Source organism: Pseudorca crassidens, chromosome 8 (genome assembly GCF_039906515.1).
Source record: "Pseudorca crassidens isolate mPseCra1 chromosome 8, mPseCra1.hap1, whole genome shotgun sequence".
Taxonomy (NCBI): Eukaryota; Metazoa; Chordata; class Mammalia; order Artiodactyla; family Delphinidae; genus Pseudorca; species Pseudorca crassidens.
Window position 1 is genome coordinate 4,099,586 of NC_090303.1, and position 24,846 is coordinate 4,124,431.

The following is a 24,846-nucleotide window of genomic DNA, read 5'->3' on the forward strand; positions in this document are numbered from 1 at the left end:
TGTATTGTTATTGCATCAGGAGGAGTGCCTGACATATACTAGGCACTCCATAAACATTTGCTGACTAAACGAATACCGTTTAAAAATATCCAAGAATGCCGCTCAATTTGCTACAGTGTAGAACAGGATGCTTACCAGACACAATTACCGTTACACTTCACGTTGTTTATTAAGCATTAAGTCACATGACAGAACAATTTAAAGACCATGGATATAATCTCAAGTCCCGTAATTATAGATCGCGCCGGAAAATATTTCAATAAGCCTTTACCACCACTGACAACTTCAGGGGCACAGAAACTGATGATTTTTTAATCAACAAAAGTCACAGCCAAATAATGAATAAAAGCTATATCCACTGGGGTTAACTTATAGCAAATATTTCTTCATTGATGAGAGGCTGAACAGGTGTAATCACGAGGTTCTTTCTGGATAACTTTGGAGAAGGAAGCATGGGCCACATTCAGACTTGGTTCCATGGAGCTGGGATGATACATCTTTTCCTCTCATTCCAGTATTCAGATCACTTCAGGTTTTGATCTCTACAGGGAAAAAAAAGAACATGAATATATGGCTGTACTCAAAAAAATGCAAAAATCATTTCTGCCACTGAGATCAGCAAACACTACAAATCAGGCTTTCTTCCCCCGGGAGAGGCTTTTACCAGTACAACACCGATTACATGCAATAAACATTTGGAAGACGTAGCACTGTACATAACACAAAATAAAACGAAAATTAAGTTAAATACTTTTAATTGTTTACTGAGCTCTTAATATGTGCTTATGTCTCTTTTAGGCACTGTATAATGTACTGCTAGAAGAGGACAGGCTGCTAAATGAGAGAACAGCTTAGACTGTGTCCAGAGGACGTGGAGAGAAGGCGTTTGTCACTGCATTCATCAAAGCTGTAGCAGTGGTTACTGCGACCATCTCCATCTCCATCAGACTCTTATTCATCTTTATTTCCCCCAGATTTTGCACAGTTCCTGGCAGAATGGATGCCTGTTGGCTAAATGATTGAATAGATTAGTTTGATCATGCTGTAATAAAGTAATATATATATAATAGGTTATATATCACATTTAAAAAGTGATTTTTAAAGGATTCAACCGACTGGTTGATTGAGTCAGGCTACTGTGGGTAAACTTGGCCAAAATACTCATTATCATCTTTTTCGTTTTCTCCGAGCATGTACCTTTAACAATGAAGCAAATAACACCTAATTTTAAAATACTAAATAAAATAGTGTAGTTGCACACACACACACACACACACACACACACACAAAATGGAAAAATTAGAACTTTGTATACTCCTCATTTGAACACAGAGAAGGAGTATACTCTTTCTCCAACTGTACAATGGAAAAGAGTTTGAACTGGAAGAAATGAGTTTTTATTGCCAATCTGGCTTCTCTATGATAAATTTTATTAATGTCAACTAGAATCTTGGTCCAATTTCCTACCTTTTGTCAAATAGAAATAGTTCCTTCTTTCTCTCAGAACTGTGACCAGTGGATTTGACATAGCCTTACATAAGCACCAGTAAAACCAAGGTGTTAAGATGTTCATCACTCTAATTAATCTGACCAAAACAACATACATGCATGGCGATTTACTACTGTATCCTACATTTTTAAAAAATTAAATCCTTTCATTTTTAGCTCTGCAATTCATAGCAAGTATAATGACTCCACAGTAATTGTGACTTCTGTTGGAAACGTGCCTCTGTTTCTGATCATTTTTCTGAGCTACAGTCTCTTTCTGTGTTGTTTGGGGCATATGGGAATAAGATATGATGAGATACACAAACAGAGGGCTGCAGAAATGTTCCTCAGCAGCGTTTGCCTGATGCAATTCTGTTTTGAATATATCTTATTCCCCTCCCCCCCACACACACACCCACCACACACACTCGTGCTTATTGCGGAGGAGTGGAATAATCTGGAACTACGGGCCTCTCCCCAACACCTTTCAGAGATGCTCAAGCTTGATCTGTGGCATTGCTCTGGGAAGGGTGGCCCCTCAGCTTACGAGCATCCGACCTTTAGGAAAGGGCTTTGCCGAGCCAGGAGGAGGACCTGGTGTTTCAGGACATGTCCTGACAGAGGAGGTGGGTCTCTGACCTCACAGGTCAGAAGCCTGGATGGACCTCTCACATAAACGTAACAGTATTTAGCTTTTGATTTTTTTGAGCACTGTAGTATCTCAGATATTCGCAGTTAAAATTAAGAGCCCAGAAGATCAAGTTGTATGCAGTCAGTAGACTAATCCCATTGCACACTGAAGTTCTGCATCCCCCGTGGGTGACGACAGATGGGCAGTGAGCAGGAAGAGAGAGAAAGAGAAGCAGAAGTTCCCACCACCTGCCTCCTCCAAGTGGGGCGAAAGGCAAAAAGACAGAAAGCAAGACGGTGGACAAACTCTAGTGGAACGATTCCTAAGATAGCTTAATGCCGAGGCTCTGAAGACTCTTATGGTTCAATAGACATCATTCCAACCTGTTGCCAACACTGCCTTTGTGCAGATATTTTCCTTAGAAGTCGCCTGCCCGCTGTCTTCAGGGTTCCTGTAACTGATGCCCAGTATTCTAGACATTTCCTTTCTCTGAACCATCATGAATTTGGTCCTAGCCAGCAGTCACGTCAAATTCCTTTTTGAATGTTTTCATTCATTTTCAGTTATCTACCGTTTGCCAGTTTAATGTATAAGCTTGTTGTGATCGTAAGTTGCCTCAATGCAAACTGAAGAAAGCTGAGGGGAAATCATAGGCATATGTGATTGACGGTCTCGAATAAAAGAATACAAAGCAGAAATCTATCAGAGTTACTAAAGCTTCACTACAGGCTATGTTCCTTCCACTTCTCCGGACCAGACAGGGCCTGGTTGTTGTTTTTTCTTTTTTAATGCAGAGTATTTTATTTTATTTTATTTAGCTTTTGGCCGCGCTGTGTGGCACGCGGGTTCTTAGTTCCCCAACCAGGGATCGAACCCGTGCCCACTGAATTGGAAGTGTGGAGTCCTAACCACTGGAGCACCGGGGAAGTCCCGATAGGGCCTGGGTTTAGCCCCCTCTTTATGTGGTGGAGGAAATCTGGCCCCCGCAGCACGGCTTACCGCCTTTTTCCTCCTTCTGTGCTCCCAGCAGGTCGGTCGCCAGCCCTCGGATGTGCTCCCAGGCCAGCTGCACGTGGGCCGACTCCACCGTGCGTGAGCAGATAGCAAAACGCAGCACGAACTGGTCTCTCAGGTGACAGGGAACCAAGTGGATTTTCCTGGCACTGTTTATTCTTTCCAGAAGAGCTTCGTTCAGTCTGTTGGAGCCCTGCAGGGATTGAGAGAGAGGGGCAGTGCTCAGATCTGCGGGGACCCAAACACTCACCACCAAGTGAGGCCCGGGTGGGTGACACAGCCCCAGATCAGTGAGGGAGTCACCTCACCACTGGCCTTTCCTCTGCAATGGTAGAAAATTCAACTAAGTAATCATGACATGGCCCTGAAAGACGGCAGCCCTCCCACAAGACAACTTCTTCATGTTCTAGTGTGCTGTCAAAAGATGGGCCTTCCGTGATCCAGGTTTTTAAAGAAAAATGAAGATTCCTAGACATGTTATCTACAAATTCATGAGCTTAAAGAGCAGAACTGTTTAACGGCACCAGTGAAGAGAAAGCTTCAGAGGAATTCTCAACAATACAGTAAGTCCCCTACATACGAACTTTCAAAGATGCAAACGTGCACGTCCAATCACGTAAGTTAGCTCACGTGCCTCGCGTACGTCGTCAAGTGCGTGCGTCCTCTACAAGTGGTTGTGCGTCTGTGTACTTCACTGTACAGTACTGTCCAGTGTACGGTAGTACAGTATCTTTACTTCAAGCCCAGGATGTCTGCAAGCAAGCCTAAGAGCAGTGGTATACAGCCAGCTGTGTTAGGCGGGTGCCTAGGCTAACTTCGTTGGACTTACGGTCAAATTGGACTTACGAATGTGCTCTCTGAACAGAACTTGTTCCTATGTAGGGGACTTACCTGTATAGAAAATGAAGCGTAATAGCCAACTGCTTGCTAGGATCTGGGAAAACTGTCCATGAACTATGGACCAAGGGACCACTGGTGGATCTCCCTCTGGAAAGGAGCAGCCCAGCAGCCTTGGGCAGGGAGACGGGGGGCCCACGCCTCACACTAACTGGACCAGATGGGAGGCGTGTGTCACACAGAACTGGGAGCCGTCCCTCTCCTGCCCGGTCAGCCTCGTTGTTCCTCATAGCTGCCCCAGCCCTCTCGGTCTCCATTCTGTTCCCAGGCAGTGACTCCACCCCCACACGCCTTATAGTTGCTGCAGAAGGGCCTGGAAGTGGGGCCGAGTCCTGGGTCATGTGACCCTCAGTGGGTTACACTGTTCCTGTTCTTGCTTCATCTCAAGGGCAGGGAGGATTGTGGGAAGGGAAGCGTCCTGGTCGTCCGGATGCCAGACACCGGCCTCGTGTCCGTGCAGGGCCTCCAGGCCGCTGGATGATGGCCTGCACGGGACTCCAGCTGATGCCCCGTGGACAGTGCATGAGCCAAAGGCCACTCAGAAACTGCTGACATGCACCGGGTCCAGAGCCGGACCTGCTCGAGGATGAGGATGAGAAGGTGGTACAAAAGGATGGAATTTCACCAGGAAGTCTTCACAGGAGAGCAAACACCTGAAAATTACGTATGTAGGAAGTAAAAGCAAGTCACTTGGGAAAAATTTGCTTGCCATTTTCTAATGGATTGGACAAGATATATTTTCTACGAGCTAGAGGCAAAGAGCCCAGCAGAGAAATCCGTCTGAGATGTAACAACAGAAGTAACGGCAAAGACGGACTGAGCAGGTGCAGAGTGGGATCAGGGAGGCTGGCTGAGAGGAGGCGGGGGAAGGAAATTGATGCCATGGCAACAGCTTATCCACTTCAGGTCAGATAAAGACCACGCACACGTTGAGCCATGGATGATGGAGAGGACTTGACATCCAGAATGGGCAGCCACGGGGCAAAGAATAGAATAATGAGATAGCAGATGTGGGGGACAGAAAAGTGAGCCAGGACGCCTGGATAACTTCCTCCCTGAGAAGAAAACTGGATTCGTGGAATGGAAGTAACAAGTTTCACAAAAGACATATTTCGCTTTCTGAAAAGCCCCTGGGCGGGAGGGCACACCATGCTGCCCAGGAGAAGAGTGGGAAGGGCACACACAGGTGGCTTCGGTACCCTTGTAAATGAGCAGGAGAAAATAAAAGCCTTGACTTTGACACATTTCGCGCAGTGAAATAAGCCATTCACAAAAGACAGCATATTGACGATCCCGTGGATATGACTGTCCAGAGCCGACAGATGCATAGGGACAGGAAACGGGTCCGTGGACCGAAGGATGGAGGCTGGGGTGGCTGCTGGTGGGTGTGGGCTCTCTTTGGGGGAAAATGAAGATGTTCTGAAGTTAGCTTGTTGTGAAGCCTGTGCAACCCCGTGGATAGTCTAAAAATCATTGAAATGTATACTTTGTATGGACAAAGTGTATGTCACGTGGATTGTATCTCAATAAAACGGCTAAAAATTAAAGAATTTAAATCCTACAGGAACACTGGCAGTAGAAGCAAAAACAACTGATTGATGGCTAGCAAGTCAAAGCACACTTGCCCCCAACGCCAGCGCGGACGGAACTGCCCCATCCGGTCACCCCGGGGACTCTGCGCCAGCCTCTGCACACCTGTGCTCAGGCGTCTCTGAGTGACGCGCTGCAGGGACCTCACGTCTCCCTGCCAGCTCTTGTGTCAGGACTCTGCTCTCTCTCTCCTGCTTCCAGGCTTTTCCATGGCTGGTTCCTGCCAGCATTCAAAGCCCCAAGAATCGCTGAGGGGAAAGGAAGGGGGAGCGAAGGGCCACGTTTGGATGGGCAGCACCTTGCCAAGGCGACTGAGCCCGTGGTTCCTTCTCCTGCTGCCCTCTGTGGACTCGGACAAGAAGGCCTGTGGGTGGCGTCAACTCTGCAAACAGAAAGCTAGCCGGAGAGCAGGCAGGGCGTTAGGCCCCAACCGGGCATCCTTCACACAGGGCAGGTTACTAAGGGGCCTGTGCGTGCAGCTCCTCTTGGGGTCTTCGGAGCAATGTGGTCATGATTCCCAGCAAAGGTGGCTGAGGCCCTCAGGCAGCAGAATTACAGAGCCCCAGGGACCAGCAGTCCTCCAGCCCCTGTATAAGCACCGGCAGCCTGAGGGCCATGTAGGGGTCAGCGGGTCCCGGGTGGGCCCGAGACTGGCTTCTCACAGGCTCCCAGGTGATGTCCATGCTTGTCTGGGGACCATGCTAGGACCAGTGAGCCCGTGGGTGGGTCAGTCCTTGGAGGGTTCCAGTGGCAGGGATGGATGGATAGAGAAGATGGCAAGCATCCTCGGGCCGGGTCTACACAGGCAAGAAGTCTGAACACCAGTGAGAAGAGTAGGTGTCCCGGCAGGGAGGTGGGAACAGCAGGCTGGAAAATTCGGGGGGAATCCACGGTCTCTGGGGAGCTCGGGCGGGTTTTGGAGCATGGACATAACGAATGAGAGTTTCCTCTCTGTCCTACTCAAAGAAAATTCAGACAACTAAGTCGACTTAGACGTACCTTTAGCCGGAAACAGACCAGCCCCAGAGTGACTTCCGCACAGATTTCAAAGCGGGGATCCTGGTGCACCAAAGCCTCGAATTCGTGGGACAGCTGGACGTGCTGCAAAGGGAAGGGACATCTGTCTGAGTTTCTCATCACCGCTTGGTTCAGAGCTTAGCCACCTAAAACACCATATCAGACCACACGTGGAACATGATTCGTTGATAAGCTGTGGCCATTTTCCGCAGCACTGATGTCACCCACTCCCAGCTTTCGCCATGCAGCTTGAGAAACTGGCTGCCAGTAGAAAAGGGCGGAAGTCTTCAGAGAAACACCCCTTGTCATCTTCTGCTCAGGGGAGCCTTTTCACCCCACCAAAGAATCTTTTGTAATTTTAGGATAAATGCTGTCAAGGGGGATTTAAACTTTCCAGAAGAGAAACAGCGGCCGACGTTGGCTGGCCAGCTGAGCGCTTCACCGGCCAGCTGTCGAGCTGACCCGCGACACAGGGAGTGACACCGCAGTCTCGCCCATTCTGCAGACCAGCAGACCGAAGCTGATTCCGATACCAGAGCTCCAGGTCTGCCGCTGTCTGTTAGGCCGCAGCACCTGCCACCGGAGGTGAGAACCTCATCCGTCCAGGGCTGCCTGCTCTCCCTGAACCCACCCCCTTACTAAACGTCTCGATGTTTACAGAAACCAAAAGCTGCTTCACGCAGTATGTGATCTGAGAGCCAGCTGGCCCGGGTCTCGGCACACAGGGAGCACGTCCTAAACGCCGGTATCCAGCGCGGGGTCACTGGCAGGGGCCCTGGGAGCGTCTGAGCAGAGATCGTGCCGCTCCAAGTGTTGGGACAGACACACCGTTTGAATGAGTGGTCCCCGGGCCCGGGACGAACTAGAGGGCTCCAGAGACTGTGCTGGCAGGGGTGCCCTCGAGCTGGGTCCTGAGGAGCTGCCCACCTGCCGGGGTGTATCCGGCTCCGGCCACTCAGTCCCCTCCTGGGAAGGCAGGGCCAGTCCCTCTCAGGGAGGCTTGCAGGGTTTTTCAGGAAGCAGCGATGTGATCACACCCAGCTCCCCCTGAGCTTCCAGCTGGAATCAAACCACCTGTGCTTTGCCTCCTTTCCCCAGAGCAGCTGCATCCTCCTTTCCCCAGAGCAGCTGGGCGAGAACTCGTGAACTCACGCACACGTCCCTCCTCGTTCGCTTCCCCACGGAGAGCCTCCAGGAGCGTTATGGCCTCCAGAGCAGCCTTGTAAGACAGACGGATGCTCATGTGTGCGGCGCCGCAGGGGCCCAGGGCCATGTGCCCTGTCACAGGGGAGGGCACACCCGAAGCTGCACTGTCAGCAGAATGAGACACTGCAGGGTGCCCCATCCCCGTGATGTCTGAGGACCTCTGTCCTTCAAGGTGGGCCCACAGGTGAGGAAGGACAGCCGGATGGGAGCGCCCGGCTGGAAATCGGCAGGCCTTCTGCGGCCAGTTAAGGGAGCCTCCTCTGGACTGTGTCCTCGATTGTTAAAAAAAAAAAAAGCAGGGTATACACGCTACTCTATATAAAATAAACAAGAAGATCCTACTGTCTAGCACAGGGAACTCTGCTCAATATCTTGTAATAACCTATAATGGAAGAGAATCTGAAAAAAGAATAGATATATATGTATAACTGAATCACTTTGCTGTGCACCTGAAACTAGCACAACATTGTAAACGAACTTTACTTCAATAAAATTTTAAAAACACAGGGCTTCCCTGGTGGCGCAGTGGTTGAGAGTCCGTCTGCCGATGCAGGGGATGCGGGTTCGTGCCCCGGTCCGGAAAGATCCCACGTGCCGCGGAGCGGCTGGGCCCGTGAGCCGTGGCCGCTGAGTCTGCGCGTCTGGAGCCTGTGCTCCGCAACGGGAGAGGTCACAGCAGTGAGACGCCCGCATACCACAAAAAAAAAAAAAAAAAAAAAAAAATTAAAAAAACAAAGCAGGGTCGTGGGGCTTAGAGTCGATCCATGGTTCTCACAGTTTAGCGTACATCACAGCCACCTGTTGGCTTGTTATATAGAGGTTACTGAAACCCACTCCGAGAGACCAAGGCCGTGCATGTGCTTCTGGTTGGGGCTGTGTCGGAGGACATGCAGCCCACGCAGCCCAATCTCTCCCATTCTGGCAGTCTTCTGGAGAAAAACCTACTGCATCCTCATTACTGCCATTGTGGACTGGGCCTCACTGTGGGCCAGCGGTGGCTCCAGTGGCAGCTAACAGTGTTTGTCACTTCGACAGTCTCCTGGAGTGATAGCCTTCAGTCCCCGTGAAAGTGTCTAAAAGACCCAGAATCGTGCATTGAGCATCTTGTAAATGCCCCACTCTCAACAGCCCAAACTTCCCCTTAGAGTGGTTTATGATGACATCTTACTTCCTTTCTAAAGTCTAAGACCTCCCTAATGTCACCCGGATAAATAATGAAAACAAACTCACCTTGCGGATATAGGCCTGCAGTCCCTTGACTCCGTACATCCTAAAAACAAACCACATCTTCAAAGAGCGGAACCTCCGGCCCAGCGGCAGCTGCCAGTGCTGAAATAAGACACAACACGGCACATCCGTGAGGGCTATGCTAAGGGCTGCTTTCCTTTATGGCTCATGGCCTTGTCCTCCAGGGTGTTGAAGGCCCTGGAGGCCAAACCCTCTGGCTGCCATGCCCCATCCTGGATGGCAAAGCTGACAGCAGTGGAGTAAGTGGTCCGGCAGCCGGAGGCTGTCTTTACAAAGCTCTGAGATGCTCGTGCAGGGCACACGGGGGCCAGGCCGGTGCTAGGCTCGGGGGCCATCGTGAGCAGATGGGGGGAGGTGCGGGACTGCCCCACAGGGCGTGCGACCCTAAAATGTTTGTGTCACCCTACAATGCTGTCACTACCTCGCTGGAGTGGGGTAGATTCCCCGGGGGCAGAGGTGCCCTGTGCACCCAGCCTTTTCCCCTCACCCCCGACCAGACGTGAGTTCGGAGAAGAGGGGGCCAGGCTTGTTTGCCATTTGATTCCCAGCCCATCTCCCGGCTCACCGCAGCTGCCAGAGCAGTGCACGGCTCCTGCCTGGGGAAGGAGGCTTGTCACCAGAGCAGCCAGTTAAGAGGCTGTCGTCTGAGCGCTTCTTACGCCCTCTGACCCTTTGCTCTCCCACTGTCCCGGGGATGCCAGCTCCTGGCACACAGCCTGAGCACACGATGGAGGGACCGCCCCACCTTACAGAGGAATCTTCCAGGGGTCACGGGCAGCTTCATTTCCTCTTAACCTGAGACCTGCCATCCGTGGGCTCAGCAGAGCTCGATCTCTAGTTAGGATCCAGTTAGAGGGTGTCCTCTTGTGGGACCCTGATCCTGAGAGGACCGGGAGACTGCAGGGGCTACAGCCCATGACAGTGCCCCGCACTGCATTCACATCTTGCATTACCACGGACCTGGACCCAGGGAGACAAATCTCCACTTACCCTGTAGTCAGTGATAAGCCCTGGAAAAGAGAAAGAAAAAGGAAACAAAAAGGAACCATTAGACACCTCAGTTGATTACATGTCCAAGTCTTTTCCATCATCTCCTGAACCAGACATAAAACCCAGGGCAGGGCTGACTGCTCTTTGAGCCACTTCCCAAGGTAACAGATTCAAGAGCGGCGGGGATTCCAGAGAGCAAAGCGTAGAAGGACGTGCCGAATTACGCATGGATGGATGCCACAGCTGATCTGACCTGGGAAGCCGGGGACGCTCCAGCCACAGCGAGCCTCCTCTGGACGCCATTGGAGGATCAGGTGTCCAAAACGCATCTTTCTAATCCCCACCTGATTCTGTGCCCAAGAAACTTAGAAACGTAGAAACTTCTGTCTACGAAATTCTTTGTCCAGCGTTCTTTCCTCCGTACCATCCTTGGCTTTGCAGCTCTTGGCACAAGGGGAGACTAAAATGCAAACTAGTTCGTAACCCCTGTGAAGCCATTTGAATCCCAGATAATGAAACTGACTCGAAGAATACCCAGTGGGTATTTGCTCAGCGCCAGAACCCAGACTAAGATCTGAGAATACAGAGATGAACACCCATCAAAAGTTTGATTCTTTTTTACATTCTAATTGCTCTTTATACCACAAATTCACCTTCCCACGCATGAGTGAATGCGTGATGAGGGCTGTATATGATCTGATGCCAATTTACCACCGGGCACAAGGAGAAAGCTGAGACTTTCACGCTTATGTAAGTGCAGAAAGTGAACTCACATCGGGAGGCCTGGGAGGACCCCTGCATGGGAGACTTTGGTCCTGGACCCCAGTGATGAGAGGGAGGCGTCCCAGTGACCCACAGGAGGGACTGGGCTGCAACCTGGGGAGCTGCGGGGTGTCGGGTGAGGGGCAGTCCACGTGGGCAGTCCTGAGTGGGTTTTTTAATAGCTAAATAATGAAGAGATTTCTTTTTTTTTTTTTTTGCGGTACACGGGCCTCTCACTGTTGTGGCCTCTCCCGTTGCGGAGCACAGGCTCCGGACGCGCAGGCTCAGCGGCCATGGCTCACAGGCCCAGCCGCTCCGCGGCATGTGGGATCTTCCCAGACCGGGCCACGAACCCGTGTCCCCTGCATCGACAGGCGGACTCTCAACCACTGCGCCACCAGGGAAGCCCAAGATTTCTTTATTGAAAAAAAAGGATCTTTTTAAAAAACACTCTAAACATATTCCATTTCAAATTACAGCAGGCTTAGCAGGAAAGTGAGATCCATCCAGATAAAATAGACGCTTATATCCAGTGGCCATAGAAGTTTAAAGTTGATTTTGGGTGATTTACTTGGTAAACACAAAATGGGTCATTGCTTTTGTTGATTCATAGATTATTTTAGGGAAAAAGTACAAATAACTAAGATTGTTCATCTTTAACAGCCATAGCCAATATTTCTATCAGAAACTGCCTTTCTATAAAAGTGGAATAAAATTACACTTTTTAAAAATTCCTGGAGCAATGAACTTTACTGAGATGGCTTAAACTCATTCTAAGAATTCCTTCTTTTTTTTTTTTTTTTGCCCATGCCACATGGCTTGCGGGATCCTAGCTCCCCGGTCGTCGGGGATTGAATTGGATCCAGGCCCTGGTAGTGAAAGCGCTGAGTCCTAACCCCTGGACTGCCCGGGAAGTCCCGAGAATTCCTTCATTGTTAAGAGCCGCATTTTGCTAACTGTCATGATGACTGTGGTTTTCATTATTCAAACATGAAATGCGTTTTTAAATAGAAGAGCTTTGGCAGCTGGTTCCTAATTTCTCATGGCTTTATGCCAACGCCATTTTTAAAAACTAGACTTTATTTTTTAGAGCAGTTTTAGGTTCTGAGCACAACTGAGCAGGGGCTGGGTGTTTGTATCCGATGCGCCCCATGGGACGGTGGGCAAGTTTAAGAGGGCAAAACCCAGGTCTGATCTTTCCGTGGAGACCGCGCGGGCTGGGGTCCGCATAGGAGGGAAGGGGCTGTGCCTCGACTTGTGTCACTACTGTTCAGCGCTCCTGCCACAGTCATCAAAACTGCCTCATCTTCCATCCAGCCCAGTTCCTGCTCAGTACGTGGAGGGTGGGGTCACGTGATCTCCGGTGTCCCTCCCATCACTAACATCCACTGTTGTCTAAGGAAACTCAACGAGACAGTGGCAGAAGTACCCAAAGACTTGGCCTGTCCTTCCCTCCCCGGGGTCCCCGGACCCCATGGTGGCCGGCATGGCACCTGCTGAAGAATGAGAGAATCCTCTCCCACCCGGAGGCTGAGTCCTATAGGGACAGACAAGCATGCAAATCACCGTCCCCAGCGCGTGGATGACAGCGGGTGGGCACAGAGGGACGGGGGAGAGTCTGTGCAGGTCACCTCATGCATTGTATCTGATCAGGATCTCAAGTAGTCCGTGAGATTTGGGGTTTTTTTACTAGGAGACTTAATTTTTAGAGATCCGCATTTGTGTGTGGTTCCTGTCTCAGCCTTGCCCAATTTTCTCTTCCCTCCCCAGGCCCCTGGCCCAGCTGTTTCTTCCCCGGGTGCTACTGGTCTAAGCGATACAAACTCTCTTTAGGGCAGTCATCATTTCAAAGGCTCAGTGCAGGAGGTGCCCATGCCCGTGTTGAGGGCCCTGTGGCCCCTCCGGCCCTATGGGTGCCTCCCCCAACCCTGCCGCAAACAGTGAGGAGAAGAGGCAGGACCGCGTCGCCATCAGCGTCCCGCCTCAGGAAGCAGCTTGTCCTGGCTCTGCACCCGGCCCCCTAGGACCAGTCTGTAGGCATGACTCTTCACCTTGGCTCTTGGGTACCATGGATGCAGCTCTGATGGGAATGACTGGAGAAAGCAAGGCCAGTGGCTCACCTGAGTCCTGGTGGCTGTGCTTGAGGTACACGGGGTCCAATTTAAAGGCTCCGGTCAGGTCAGTTCTCTTTTTCACCCTGTTTTAGAGAACAAACCAAGGGGCTTAACGAGAAGGCGTCTCAGGTGGGCCTTCATGCCACCTGTTCCTTCTCCCGCCGGGTTCAGGCTCCCCTGCTCCCCAGTCCCCTCCCTGACACCCCACCCGGCACGCATGGCCCCCATCTGCACCCCCCATCCCCTGGCTCGGCTGTAGCACAGCATTAACCTCCAGAGCTCTGGGCCCCTGAGGTTGGGGGTATGGGGTATAATAAAAATAAGCCTTCGGTCTTTATTCCTGGTCCGACTAGAACTGCGCTGAGACCTGACACTGAGTCCGCATTTTCATTTAGTTAGGACTTCTGGAATGGCTTCCAAAAAACTGTACCCTTTTCTTCATACAAATCTACACAGGTTTTGCTATATTTATTCATAGTAACCTTACATCTTTTCTTGCTATTATAAAAGAATATTTCTTTTGAAAATTTTCCACGTGCTACTTATCATATATGCAAATAAATGCAACCTTTAAAGTGCTGTGTATCTAGAAATCTTGCTGTGTTCTCTTATTAATACTTTCTCGGAAGATTCTGTTCTCATTGAAGACACTCACACCATCTGAGAATCATGAGTTTTACGGCTTCCACTGTAATCCTTACTTTTACTTCTCTGTCATGTCTTACTGCACAGGTTAGGGAAGCACAAAGCTGAATAGGGTGTGTATTAAGGGAATTGTAAAGTTTTCTCCTGACGTTAAAGGCAGTTTTTCTAATATTTCACCACTAAGAATAGGTTTGCTGTATTTTTTTGGACGATTTTTTTTTATCAGATTTGGGAAGTTCTCTTCTGTTCCTCTTTTACTAGAGCTATTGTGTTGCTTGGGTTAGAACTTTATCTAATGCTTTTTCCGTATCTAATGAGATGATAACTTTTTTTCCTCCTTTACTATTAAACATGGTCATAACATTTTAAAATCTTTTAAGATTTTTCAACCACCCTGGGATGTCTGGAATGAACACATTTTAGTCACGATATACCGTCTTTATTTTCCCCTTAAACATTATTGAATTTTATTTGCTAAAATGTACTTGGAATTTCCACATGTAATTTTGTGAGCTTGTCCTGTAGCTTTCCTTTCTCAGCTTCTCATCTGGTGTTGGGATCAAAGTGACACTGACCTCATGATATATGTCCCCCTTGCTGGTCTCTGAACTACACTTATAATTAGACCTATAGATGCCTTGACAGTTGGTAGAACCTGCTGTTAGAAGAATTTGGATGTTTCTGTTGTGTGAAATGTAACTATTGGCACGTAGTCTTTACAGCTATGAGACGTTTCAGGTTTTCTATTTATTCTTGAGTCAGTTCTGATGACATATTTTTTGTAGCTATTGAATATGTACATTTGTAGGCAATTCTGGAATGATGTAATTCATAGTACTCTCTGACTCGTTTTCAAATGCCTGCTGTGTCTGTGGTTTTGTCTTTCTTATATTTCCAGTTCAGTGAACTGTGCCTTCTCCTCTATTTCTGGTCCTTCTTTCTGGAGATCATCTATTTTATTAGGCAGGTCAAGGACCAGCATGTGGCTCTCTTGATCTCTGCTCCTGTTTCCTTATTTCCTAATTCACGTCTGTCTCTTCATCGTCATTATTTCCCTCCTTCTAGTTTTGAGGGTTTATTCTGTCGCTGTTTTCTGGCTTCCTTTGGGCCCTTAGCTAATTATTTTCTGGCTTTCATGTTTTCTGTTTAAGTCTGTTCTCCAAGTCCTGCTTTATCGCATGCCCATGAATTCTGTCACATCTTCATATTCATTCAGGTCCTACGATTTCCAGTTTCCCTTTGTTCATTGATCCATGGCTCCAGTGGGTCTGTGGTGGTTTGCTCTTCAAAATTTAGGTACCAGCTTTGCTTTTCTGTGAATTTTAACGATATTACAGAGAAGAAAACTTTATTTAAACAAGCAAATGGACGTGTGCATGCACATACGCAGACACACACGCTTGCACAGAAACACCCTCTCTAGGCACCAACGTCATCTCACCCCTGATGGGCCTCACGGTGAGGAAATCCTCTCCCTGTCACCGGACACATCCCTGAGGGATGGTCCATGGAGGAGGGGGCAGGGGACGCCTGTCCTGTGCAGAAAGCATGGCTTCTTCAGTTGTCTTTTTAAGAATCTACAACACTGTGTGTGAAGGGCTCCCTGAATGACGGCCCCTGTTACCGCTTGGTGCCAGAAACAGTATAAAGAATTCAAGATGCCAAAAGCACGAGGACCAAAGTGCAAAGAAACAAAGGAGATTCAGAGAAAACTGTGCTGTCATGCACAGGTTCTAGAATACGTCTTACCATAACCAGAGTGACTTAAAATCTTCCCAAGTAACTGAATTTTTCAAAAAAATCCAAAATAACAGGGGTGTACAAAAGGTATAAAACTAAAAAATTTAATTTTATTTGGAAAAAAATTAACCCTCTTTTTTAAAGGCAGAGTAAAACATGCCCTTGGTGGAATTTGAGGCTTTCTTTGGAGAAAATCTGATCTTAAGGGACATTGCGGTCAGAGCAGAATGGTTCATATTTACATATAAAAGATTCAAAATACCCAAATGAACAATAAAGAACTTATGAAGACAATAATGAAATAATTATAAAACGTATTTACTGGGCTTGTAATGAGGTCAAGTTTTTAAAACTTCTGTTATCTTGTCCATTTTAATATGTAGAGAATATAACCAACAAATTGAGTTTAAATTATGGACTAACCATTGATAAAATTTCATTAAACAAAAGACAGACCCTTATGATTTTGAGGAATACAAAAAAGCCAGTGAGAGCAAAAAAACACAAAAAACAAAATCCATTTACACGTTTGTTGTATTAGCAAAACCTTTACATACATCTATAGAAGATTCACAACCTAGGGCTTCCCTGGTGGCACAGTAGTTGAGAGTCTGCCTGCCGACGCAGGGGACGCGGGTTTGTGCCCCGGTCCGGGAAGATCCCACATGCCGCGGAGCAGCTGGGCCTGCACGTCCAGAGCCTGTGCTCCGCAACGGGAGAGGCCACAACAGTGAAAGGCCCATGTACCGCAAAAAAAAAAAAAAAAAATCACAACTTAGGACTGTTTGTGTTCTACTGTGTTAGGACACCTCATTTTTTGCTGCAATAACCTCTTAGAATAGCAAAATATATGTAGGTGTTCCCCTGGATTTTCACAACAGGGCAGAAAAGCCTCTGAGCAGACTCTTAGCCATCCTTCTCTCCCTGCTCTCTGTCACCAGGCCGCAAGGCTCGCTCACCTCCTCTGCAAACACGCAGGGGCCCTCAACCTGGGCCCAGCTTGTTCAGTGGACCCGCAGCTCGGGTAGGCAAAGGGGTAGCTGCCTTGACCCAGCAGAGGAACGCTGTGGTCCGTTCACTCTCCTTTGGACTTTAGGCTGTGTGTGCCAGGGCTAGAATCCAGGATTATTTTCAGTTTTCAGAGGGAAAGCGGAATCAGAGTCAGATTGAATGAAAGCGGACCTAGAATCAGGGCCCAGTTTTGCCTCACTCACACTAAAAACAGCTCTCACTCTCCAGTTTCTCTGTATCCATCCGGGACAATTCCAGCGTGTTCTCTGCGCATCCTTCTGTCTACCTGTGTGTTTGTGAAATGGGTATTGCTTTGTGTGCTCGTCTTCATTTGCATCCCGGGAGATACATAATTCTGTATCTGACTCTTTTTACTCAGTTACAGTTTTTGAACCTTCACCCCTATTGCATCAGACACATGGCTCTAGCATGGATGGCTGCGTGCCGTCAGCAAACCCAGGCACATCTCAGAACTCCAGCTGCCTCACCTGGATGAGGGACGATAATTCCTATACCAGTAGGACTGCGATAGGATCAGGGGAGGTGGTGTATGAGAAAGTAAAAGGCCACCTACTAGCAGGTAATAGCTTGAGCGTAACATTTGTACTCGAAGCATCAGTACTGCTGTAAACCGAAGAATCAAGCACCCCTGGATGAGGGTTTAGGTGCATTTGCTTTGCCCATTCCAGCAAGGGCAGGGGGAATTCTCTTCACACAGCCCAAGGACTTAGGTTTACATCTCACTTCTTCATAGAATCTGGTGCTGTGATTTAACTTGGTACATCATTGCTTCAAACCAGAAGTATCTGGAGAGCAACTATAATCTTTCACGTGTGCGTGCTCGAGGAGCCTGGTGCTCACAGGTGCACAGGGCCAGGCTGGCCACGGGGCTGTGCCAGGTGGGAAGGAGGCCCCAGGATCCCAGATGGGCAGAAATGATGCTTTAAAGGCACTCAGTAATGGATGAGACATTGGAAAATTGCACATTTTATGTAAAAACACCAACTTTTAAATATGGGCAGCTTATTTAAAAGGAATTTAAACCTACATGGACCACAGGAAACCATCTTCAGTAGCTGTTACCTCTTCTGAGTTTGCTGTCGTGCACACGTGCGTCTCAGGGCCTTTGCACTGGCTGCTGCCCCACACCCCCACACCCACATTGTCTGGACCCTCCTCACGTGCCCTCTGTCAGACGCCACTTCACCAGACAGGCTTCTGGGCAATGAACAAAGGGGCCGATCACGGGGTCTCGCCCGCACACCCCCCTCTACCCCCAGCTCCCCACGCTTCTCCCCTGAACTGCTCCCCTCTGTCTTCCCAAGCCCTTCCCTGCCCTGCACCTCCTCACCCCATGGATCTCGGTTTGCACTGGACTAGACTTGATTTCATTTAGGTTCTCAGTTTCCTTTGGTTGTATTTTATTTACTGAAAGCTCTATCCCATGGCTGAGACTCCTCGAGTCCAGGAATGATAGTGCTCTGGTTTCAGTCCACAGCGCTCAAAACAAAATGCTTTCCAACTAAATCCTGACCTTCCCTTCTCCTTGTAAGTCTTGGTTTGGACGGGGCTGCCCCCAGTTGCAGATGCTGCTTCACTAGCGTCACCCAGGGCAACCCCTGGGGTGGGGGTCTGGGCGGGTGTGTGAAGGACCTTGTGCACCCCGCAAGCTGGGAAGTGCTCAACATGCCCCTGTGGGCAAGGAGAGAGAACTTCTTTGCAGGGAAGGGGTGCTTGGCTCAGTGGGGTCAAAGGAAAACCTGTGTTTGATAAGAATCAAAAAATCAGAAAGTAGTAGATGGCATAATTAAGATTCTAGGGTTTAAAGTAAGCTGACCTGGGTTAATTCCCTACATTTTAGCCTTCTGGCTTTAACTAGTAATTTCTTATGAGCACTATTCTGGGCTGAATTGTGTCACCACCCCCCAAATTTATACATTGAAGTTCTAACTCCTGGTACCTTAGAAAGTGACTGCATTTGAAGACAGGGTCTTCAAAGAGGTAATTAAATTAAAATGTGGTCACATGTCTGGGCCCAGATCCCATATGACTGGTGTCTTTCTAAGAAGAGGAAATTTGGACACAGACATGCACAGAGGGACAACCATATGAAAACCCAGGGAGAAGAAGGCTGTCTACACACTGAGGAGAGAGGCCTCAGGAGGAACCAGCCCTGCAGACACCTTGGTCTCGGGCTCCTAGCCTCCAGAATTAGATTTCAGTTTTTTAAGCCGCCCAGTATGTGGTACTCTGTGACAGCAGCCCTAGCAAGGTAATATAAACACAGCGCCCGAAATAGTAGACATGGGTAATTTTTATGTTAAAACACGAATCCTTCAAGATCAAATTCCATCAATCAATATTCATATCATCATTACCATATCTCCCAGATGTGTGAAATCACCTCAAAACCCTTGGCAACCGCTCTGGCCAGGACCTCAATAGCTCAGGAGAGAGAAGGCACATCCTCTATTATAATTAAAATTTTTACTCTATTTATTTAGCCTTTCAAACCCACAGGCAGGTGGGAGGCTCCCACCCCTCAATTCCCCACTCCGAGGGGATAACTAATCACCCTTCTCTTTGGCAAAATTTCAAATACTGGAGGTTGCTCTTGTGTCTCGTAGCTCATGTGTAAGTTTCTCCTACAGGCTCATAATGCTCAGGTCCGTTTTCCGTCTCCAAACGATGTGGCCTCATCCCTACATTTCCCGTCTCCTCCCATACATCACCTCCCCTCTGCCATATCTCCCTCTACAGGCTGGTCCTGAACAGAAGATGCCAGAAGGGACCCGTCTGCGACAGATTAACACACACAGCCCCCAGCTCTGGCCGCATCTTCCAGCAGCCTCGGCCGTCACACCAGGCTCTGGGAAAGGCCACGGATAAAGCACGTTTTCTCTCATCCTTAACTTGCTCCCTGGCTTTCTGGATGCAAAGGCAGATGCTACATTTATTGTATTCATCCTTATCACATCTCAGCTTTTGGCTCATACATCAGTGGGCCCTGACAGCTGCAGTCTCCCCGTCTGGAAGAGGGGGCAGCCTCTTTGCAAGGCTGCCTGGGGGGGGCAGTGACTTCGGTTAAATTGCGTGTGATGACGGCAGCCTGCACGGACGGGGGCTCCTTGCACATCCATTTTTGCTATTACTTTACCCAGGAAATGAATGGAACATCACGGCTTACCACAAGCCCCTCTGGGGTCACCTCGCTCCATCCCCCATCAGCCATCAGCTGGTCTGTCCAGGCTGGCTCTGTGGCTTTTCTCTGCCAAATGCCTTAGCTAAGGACCCCTTAGCTGCCAGTTAACTTGCTCTGAGGCCAGCACCCCCCCTCACAGAACAGAGGCCTCGGGGACCCCTGCCGGCCCCATGCCAGCTGGGTGCTCTGGACCCACAATCCACCCGTCAGCTCCCTCGGACAGTGTTTGCACCCGACCCAACACCCCAGCAAAACAGAATTACATCTCAACCCGAATTAAAGTTTGAAAAAAGGGAGTTTTGACACGCTGCATAAACTAGCCTTAAAGTGTTCCGATCCAGGTAAAATGGACAAACACAACCACAAGAATATTAACATTCATAAAAGCTGTATCTTTTATCAGTTCTTATTAACATTTCAGAAAAACTGTAGCCCAAATACGAATGGGTTTTAAAATCATGTACCAGAGTTTGGGTCAAAGACTGACAAAAAAGAGAATTTGATTTAAACAGAAGTGAAGCGCTGAACACGTAGTTTATCTTTAGACAGAGTTCAAGGGAAACTGATTATTTGGTGAACTGACTTTAGCCGGATTACGTGAGAGCTGGTTTCCTCACCCTTCTAAGGTGGAAAACCATTCACTTAATTATACAGTGAACAATTTTGCACAAAATTCATGCAAAGCCTCCTGATCTCAAGATTCATTAACCACCTTCTTACTCTAAAAAACTCAGAAGAACTAGTTTCTAGTAAAATCCCTTTCCACTCCCAGTCATCATGATTTCTTTAAACATTATCAATGTAGTGAAATACCAGCCACTTTCATTTTGGAAGTCTGGAATTCTTTTTTCTTGCTCTAGAGATAACCAATGTGATGCCGGTACTGCCGGTAAGAATTTTCAGGGAACTGATTAGAAAACAGAATTGCTTTTATTTTGCCTTAGCAAATGCTTTTAGGCATGTAGACTTAGATTTATTAAACATTTACGAATAAAAACATAGAAGAAAATGATTTAGAAATATGTGCTAAGGTTACTAAGCACTGTTTTTTATTAATGCTAGATAGATTAGACCAGAGATTTTCTCTGTTATCCTCTTTTCTTGTGCCAATATGTTCTAGATAACAGCATACAACAGGGTAAGATTTAGCAAGCATTCCACCCATGGCTCAGAAATGCAGGCAAGCAGTAAGTGATGTATGTGCTTCGCCAGCAATCGCACCTCACCTGCCAGGCTTCTTTCATATAAACTATTCTAAGGAGCAGTGTAATTGCAGGGTAATTGACATCTAATGAACAGGGCAACTTACCACATGGCAGAACAGTCAAAATTCACCAAAAGCCATTTGTGGGGATTAAAGTTAAATGAATCTGCATACTGCCAAGGAATAATAACAACAAAAAGAAAACAGTTGTTAATGTTTAGCTATAAAACAAGACCTTGTATACAGTAATTAACAGTTTGCAGTCTCAAATGAAAACCAACATGACCAGACAGAGGAGAAGGGAAGCAGCTGAACCGTGGGGTTTGGGGCTCGAGGGCACTCGGGAAGTTCTGGGCAGCCACCGCTCCTACTTGAGCCTCTTTTCTTTCATTTTCAAATCCTGTCTCGTGAAACGTGAAGCTAATGTAGATCTGATTCTGGGCTGAAGCGCAAGGGGAGGAAGAGAGCTTTGGAACCAGAGAATCGGGGTTGGCTTCCGGGCACAACCGCCTGTCCATGTGGCCTGGATGGGAGTTCTGCTTCGTGGGGAAGGCGTGCAATCAGAGCCACAAACTCTCCAGTGCAGCTCCCGAGGGTGACGCAGAAACCGTCCAGTGCAGACACTGAGACTGTCGCTGCTCCGTGGTTGTAAAGCCAGCCAGGTCGCTGGCCCAGGGAACCACGTGATGAGAAAATGGCTACTGACCTCCTGCAGCTCTGGTTAAGCGGGGAGACCTGGCAAGAGAACAGTCCCTGGGCCATATGAAAACGACCGCCAGGTAGCCCTCAAGCTGGCTCCCCGCTCAGAGGCGGAGGGAAGGGACTGGCTGAGCCGGGCTGGGATGTACCTCAGGGGAGGGTGTGCCCTGCAGAGAGACACCCACAGAACCAGAGCGACGCTGAGGTCCGCTGGACGTGAAGGGTACCAGGTTGCCGACTGAAAAAAATGCACAACCTAAAAGTTGAGTTATGCTTTTTTTGGCGGACTCTCCGAGAACTTCAAGCCCAGAAGACAGCATCTCAGGTAGCTCTGAGGGACTGCTCTGAAGAGGCGAGCGGGGAGCCAGGATCTAGAGGGGTTTTTGCAACAAAGACCAGGTAGTGGGAACATCAAAAGATTACTGTTAATTAAAGAAAACCAGACATCTCAAGTTAAGGAATTTAGCTCTTTTCTATGCATCTATGGGAAGATGCCAGAGTCTGGACTCACTGAAATCATCCCTTTGATGGGCACCTCGGCTACCTGGGACCAGTGTCCTGTGCTTTCCCATCCTGAGTTCCCTCAGGGCTCACTTTCAGGGCGGCTGTCATGTGATGGCTTGATGGCTACACCATCCTTTGTCTACTGATATGGCAGCAGCCTTTTCTACAGGAATTTATAAGTGAGGGATTGGAATGAGATAGTATCTAGAGCCTTCTTATTATGTATGTGTTAATCCTAATTTGGTGTAGGGCTATCACATTTGGATCAAGGGATGCATTTCGAGGACCCTGGATAATTGAAAATATGCAGAATTTCAAAGCATAATCGGAGCCTGACCCTGACAAAGGTCATGGGAAGTTTCTATCATCGTGAGGAGACCCACCCTGGCAGCAACACAGACACAGTTCATATCTGGGGGGGCTCGCCTGCTTTGAAACTGTGGGTCCCAATTCATTTTTAATTGGGGAGATTCACAATTCTACTTTCCCACATAAAATGAGATGTAACTCACGGCTTATGTTGCATGCTTTCAAATTTGCAGTCTGAAGTCACATAACATTTATCCACATTTCAAACTACTGGACAATTCGGAATGATCAAAATTTTAATTCACAGGTGCCATGTCAGGCAACTGGACCGATCTGGCCTGGGAAATACTTTATGCATAAGTTTCCTCAGCTTTATGAACTAGCAAAGTTCTCAGAATGTAGGTATCATGAGCAGCAATGGGAAAGTGAAAATTTCATGGCTAATCTTCAGTAATCAGGCTCAGCCCATTTTTTTCATTTAATGGGTTTGGTTCTTTTACCCACATTGATGTAACAGATCAACAACGGTTCCCGTTTATCTAAATGTTTTCTCCTTTATTTCTAAAGACACCATCCACATTCACCGTACTCATAACAGTAACAGGGTCCCTTCCTGGATGCCAGTGGTAACAACTGCCAACAGCTGGCTCTAGGTTCAAGTTCAAGTGTCATCCCATTTTCAAGTAGAAAAATGAGAGATTTCAACCACCGAGACTGGCCAAGGAGGGCAGTCTGCGTTTCCACTGAGCCATCACAAGTGGCGAGCTCTTAAGATTATCAGAGCGCCGGCTCTTGGCATATCCTCTGGCTGATGAACAGGACCTGGGTCCACCTGGAGGACTGATGAACAGGACCTGGGTCCACCTGGAGGCCACACGGCTGTATCTATAATTGAAGCAGAAGGATGGCAGCGGCCATGGCAAGGCCCCAGCTGGGAGGAACCTCGTAGTGGGGGAAGCTTCGAAGTCTCCCCAAGGCTGTGGGACACCTCTTCTCCATCCCAACGAGGGAAGGGAGAGGGGGTAGCCAGGAGGGGCCGACAGGGAGATGCGTGGTCACCAACGGCAACCTCACCTGTCTGCCCGCTCTGGGGGAGCAGATTCATTTCCCTCGAGGTTCCAATAAAAGCAATATTGAGAAAGAGACAGGAAATGACAAGTTTCATTTGTTGATAACGGGAAACAGAAGGTGAAAGAAGGGGCTTTGTTTGCTAGGCATTTTATTAGTTCCCTCCTGGGGGCTGATCTGTGTAAACGTCTTTCATTACCCACTGTGACATTTTCTTCCTGCTGATGGAGAGGAAGGTTCTTATCTGCAGGGAAGGACCAGACCAGACAGGATATTGCACTCCTTATCTGTGAGCTGACCAGCAGGCCCTCCCAGCCCAGGGACCAGTGGCCACAGGAGGACAGATGGCAATGACTCATTGCTGGGTATGAAATCCTGTCTGCTGCTGATAGGATCTCACTGCAGCCCCACCACGGGGGTGGTCTGACAATTGGACACCCCCATGAAAGTGAAACCTCGAGCTGTGGGTTCATGGAGAAGAGAAGAGGGTAAGGGGGACAGATCGTGAGGTTCTACACCTGATACTCAGAGTTAGAAAAGACCAGGCCTTGGGAGGGGCACATACATCGCACATGAATACTTTGCCCTTGGTCCCTGGAGACCATAGGGACAGACATTCCCAGTGATGTGTATCGTCACACACAAGACCACAGGACCACAACAAAAGGTATTTACATGGTACAGAGATTTATTCTTCACTTCCTAGCACCAAACACCCACCTAACTAGCTACCAGCCGTGAACTATAGAGGCCAGTGTGAGCTTCCCGTTACCAGAAGTTCTCACGTACTACACCCCTTCCCAATATTTCCAGAGGTCTCTGGAAGCTCTATTTACCCCCCGAGGGTTCATCTAAGCCCTCGCACACATTCAGTGATCAATAAGTAATTATTGAATGAACGAGTGAATAAATGGATGGATGTGAGGGAGCTATAAACCAGAATGCACCTTCATTCATTAGTGATAAAGGCATTATTCATCCCAAAGAGGGGAATTTTGTACTCTATGCCTCTGACACCCACTTTGCTGGTGTTATGGTGTTATGAGAATCCAAATTAGTCACTAGAAAATCGATCGGCGGCAGGCAAGAGAGCAGAGGGAGGTTTGGAGTGATGGTCTCTCCAGGCCGTGGTGAAAAATGATAGTGGTGTGGAATGCGTGCATAGCTTGCTGTATTCAGACGCTGCTTCTCAGCCCTTGAAATATGGTTAACTTCTCTGATCCTTAAAACAACCCCTCAAAGGAGGCATGATTACAAAATCCATCTTGTGAGGTGGGGAGAGGATACCAGGCTGCCCGAGGGGACATGGCTGGTCCTAGGGCAAAGCCAGGATGCAAACAGGCTGTCCAAGGCCCAAGACCTTGCACCTTGTGAGGTCAAGGTCTCGAGAAAGCCCTGCCTCTGAGCATGAAGCCATTCCTGGCCTCCTCTGATTTATTATCCTCTTCCCCCGCTCACTGACAAAGTCTGCCACCCTGGACCCTTCATGGCATGTACATCTGAGTCC

The 24,846-nt window shown here is 48.4% G+C and overlaps 1 protein-coding gene across 1 annotated transcript in view; it reads right to left on the minus strand.

The window, feature by feature from the left end:
- Positions 1-155: 155 nt before the first annotated feature.
- The window catches only part of DDC (dopa decarboxylase), a 76,062-nt gene continuing 51,371 nt past the window's right edge, over positions 156-24,846 (minus strand). The window contains exons 9-15 of the mRNA XM_067745515.1: positions 20,865-20,932; positions 12,964-13,040; positions 10,082-10,101; positions 9,074-9,172; positions 6,620-6,721; positions 3,119-3,326; positions 156-542 (exon numbers count right to left, since the gene is read on the minus strand). Coding sequence (XP_067601616.1) covers positions 529-542; positions 3,119-3,326; positions 6,620-6,721; positions 9,074-9,172; positions 10,082-10,101; positions 12,964-13,040; positions 20,865-20,932 — 588 coding nt within the window. The 3' untranslated portion in view covers positions 156-528. The remainder of the gene's footprint in view (positions 543-3,118; positions 3,327-6,619; positions 6,722-9,073; positions 9,173-10,081; positions 10,102-12,963; positions 13,041-20,864; positions 20,933-24,846) is intronic.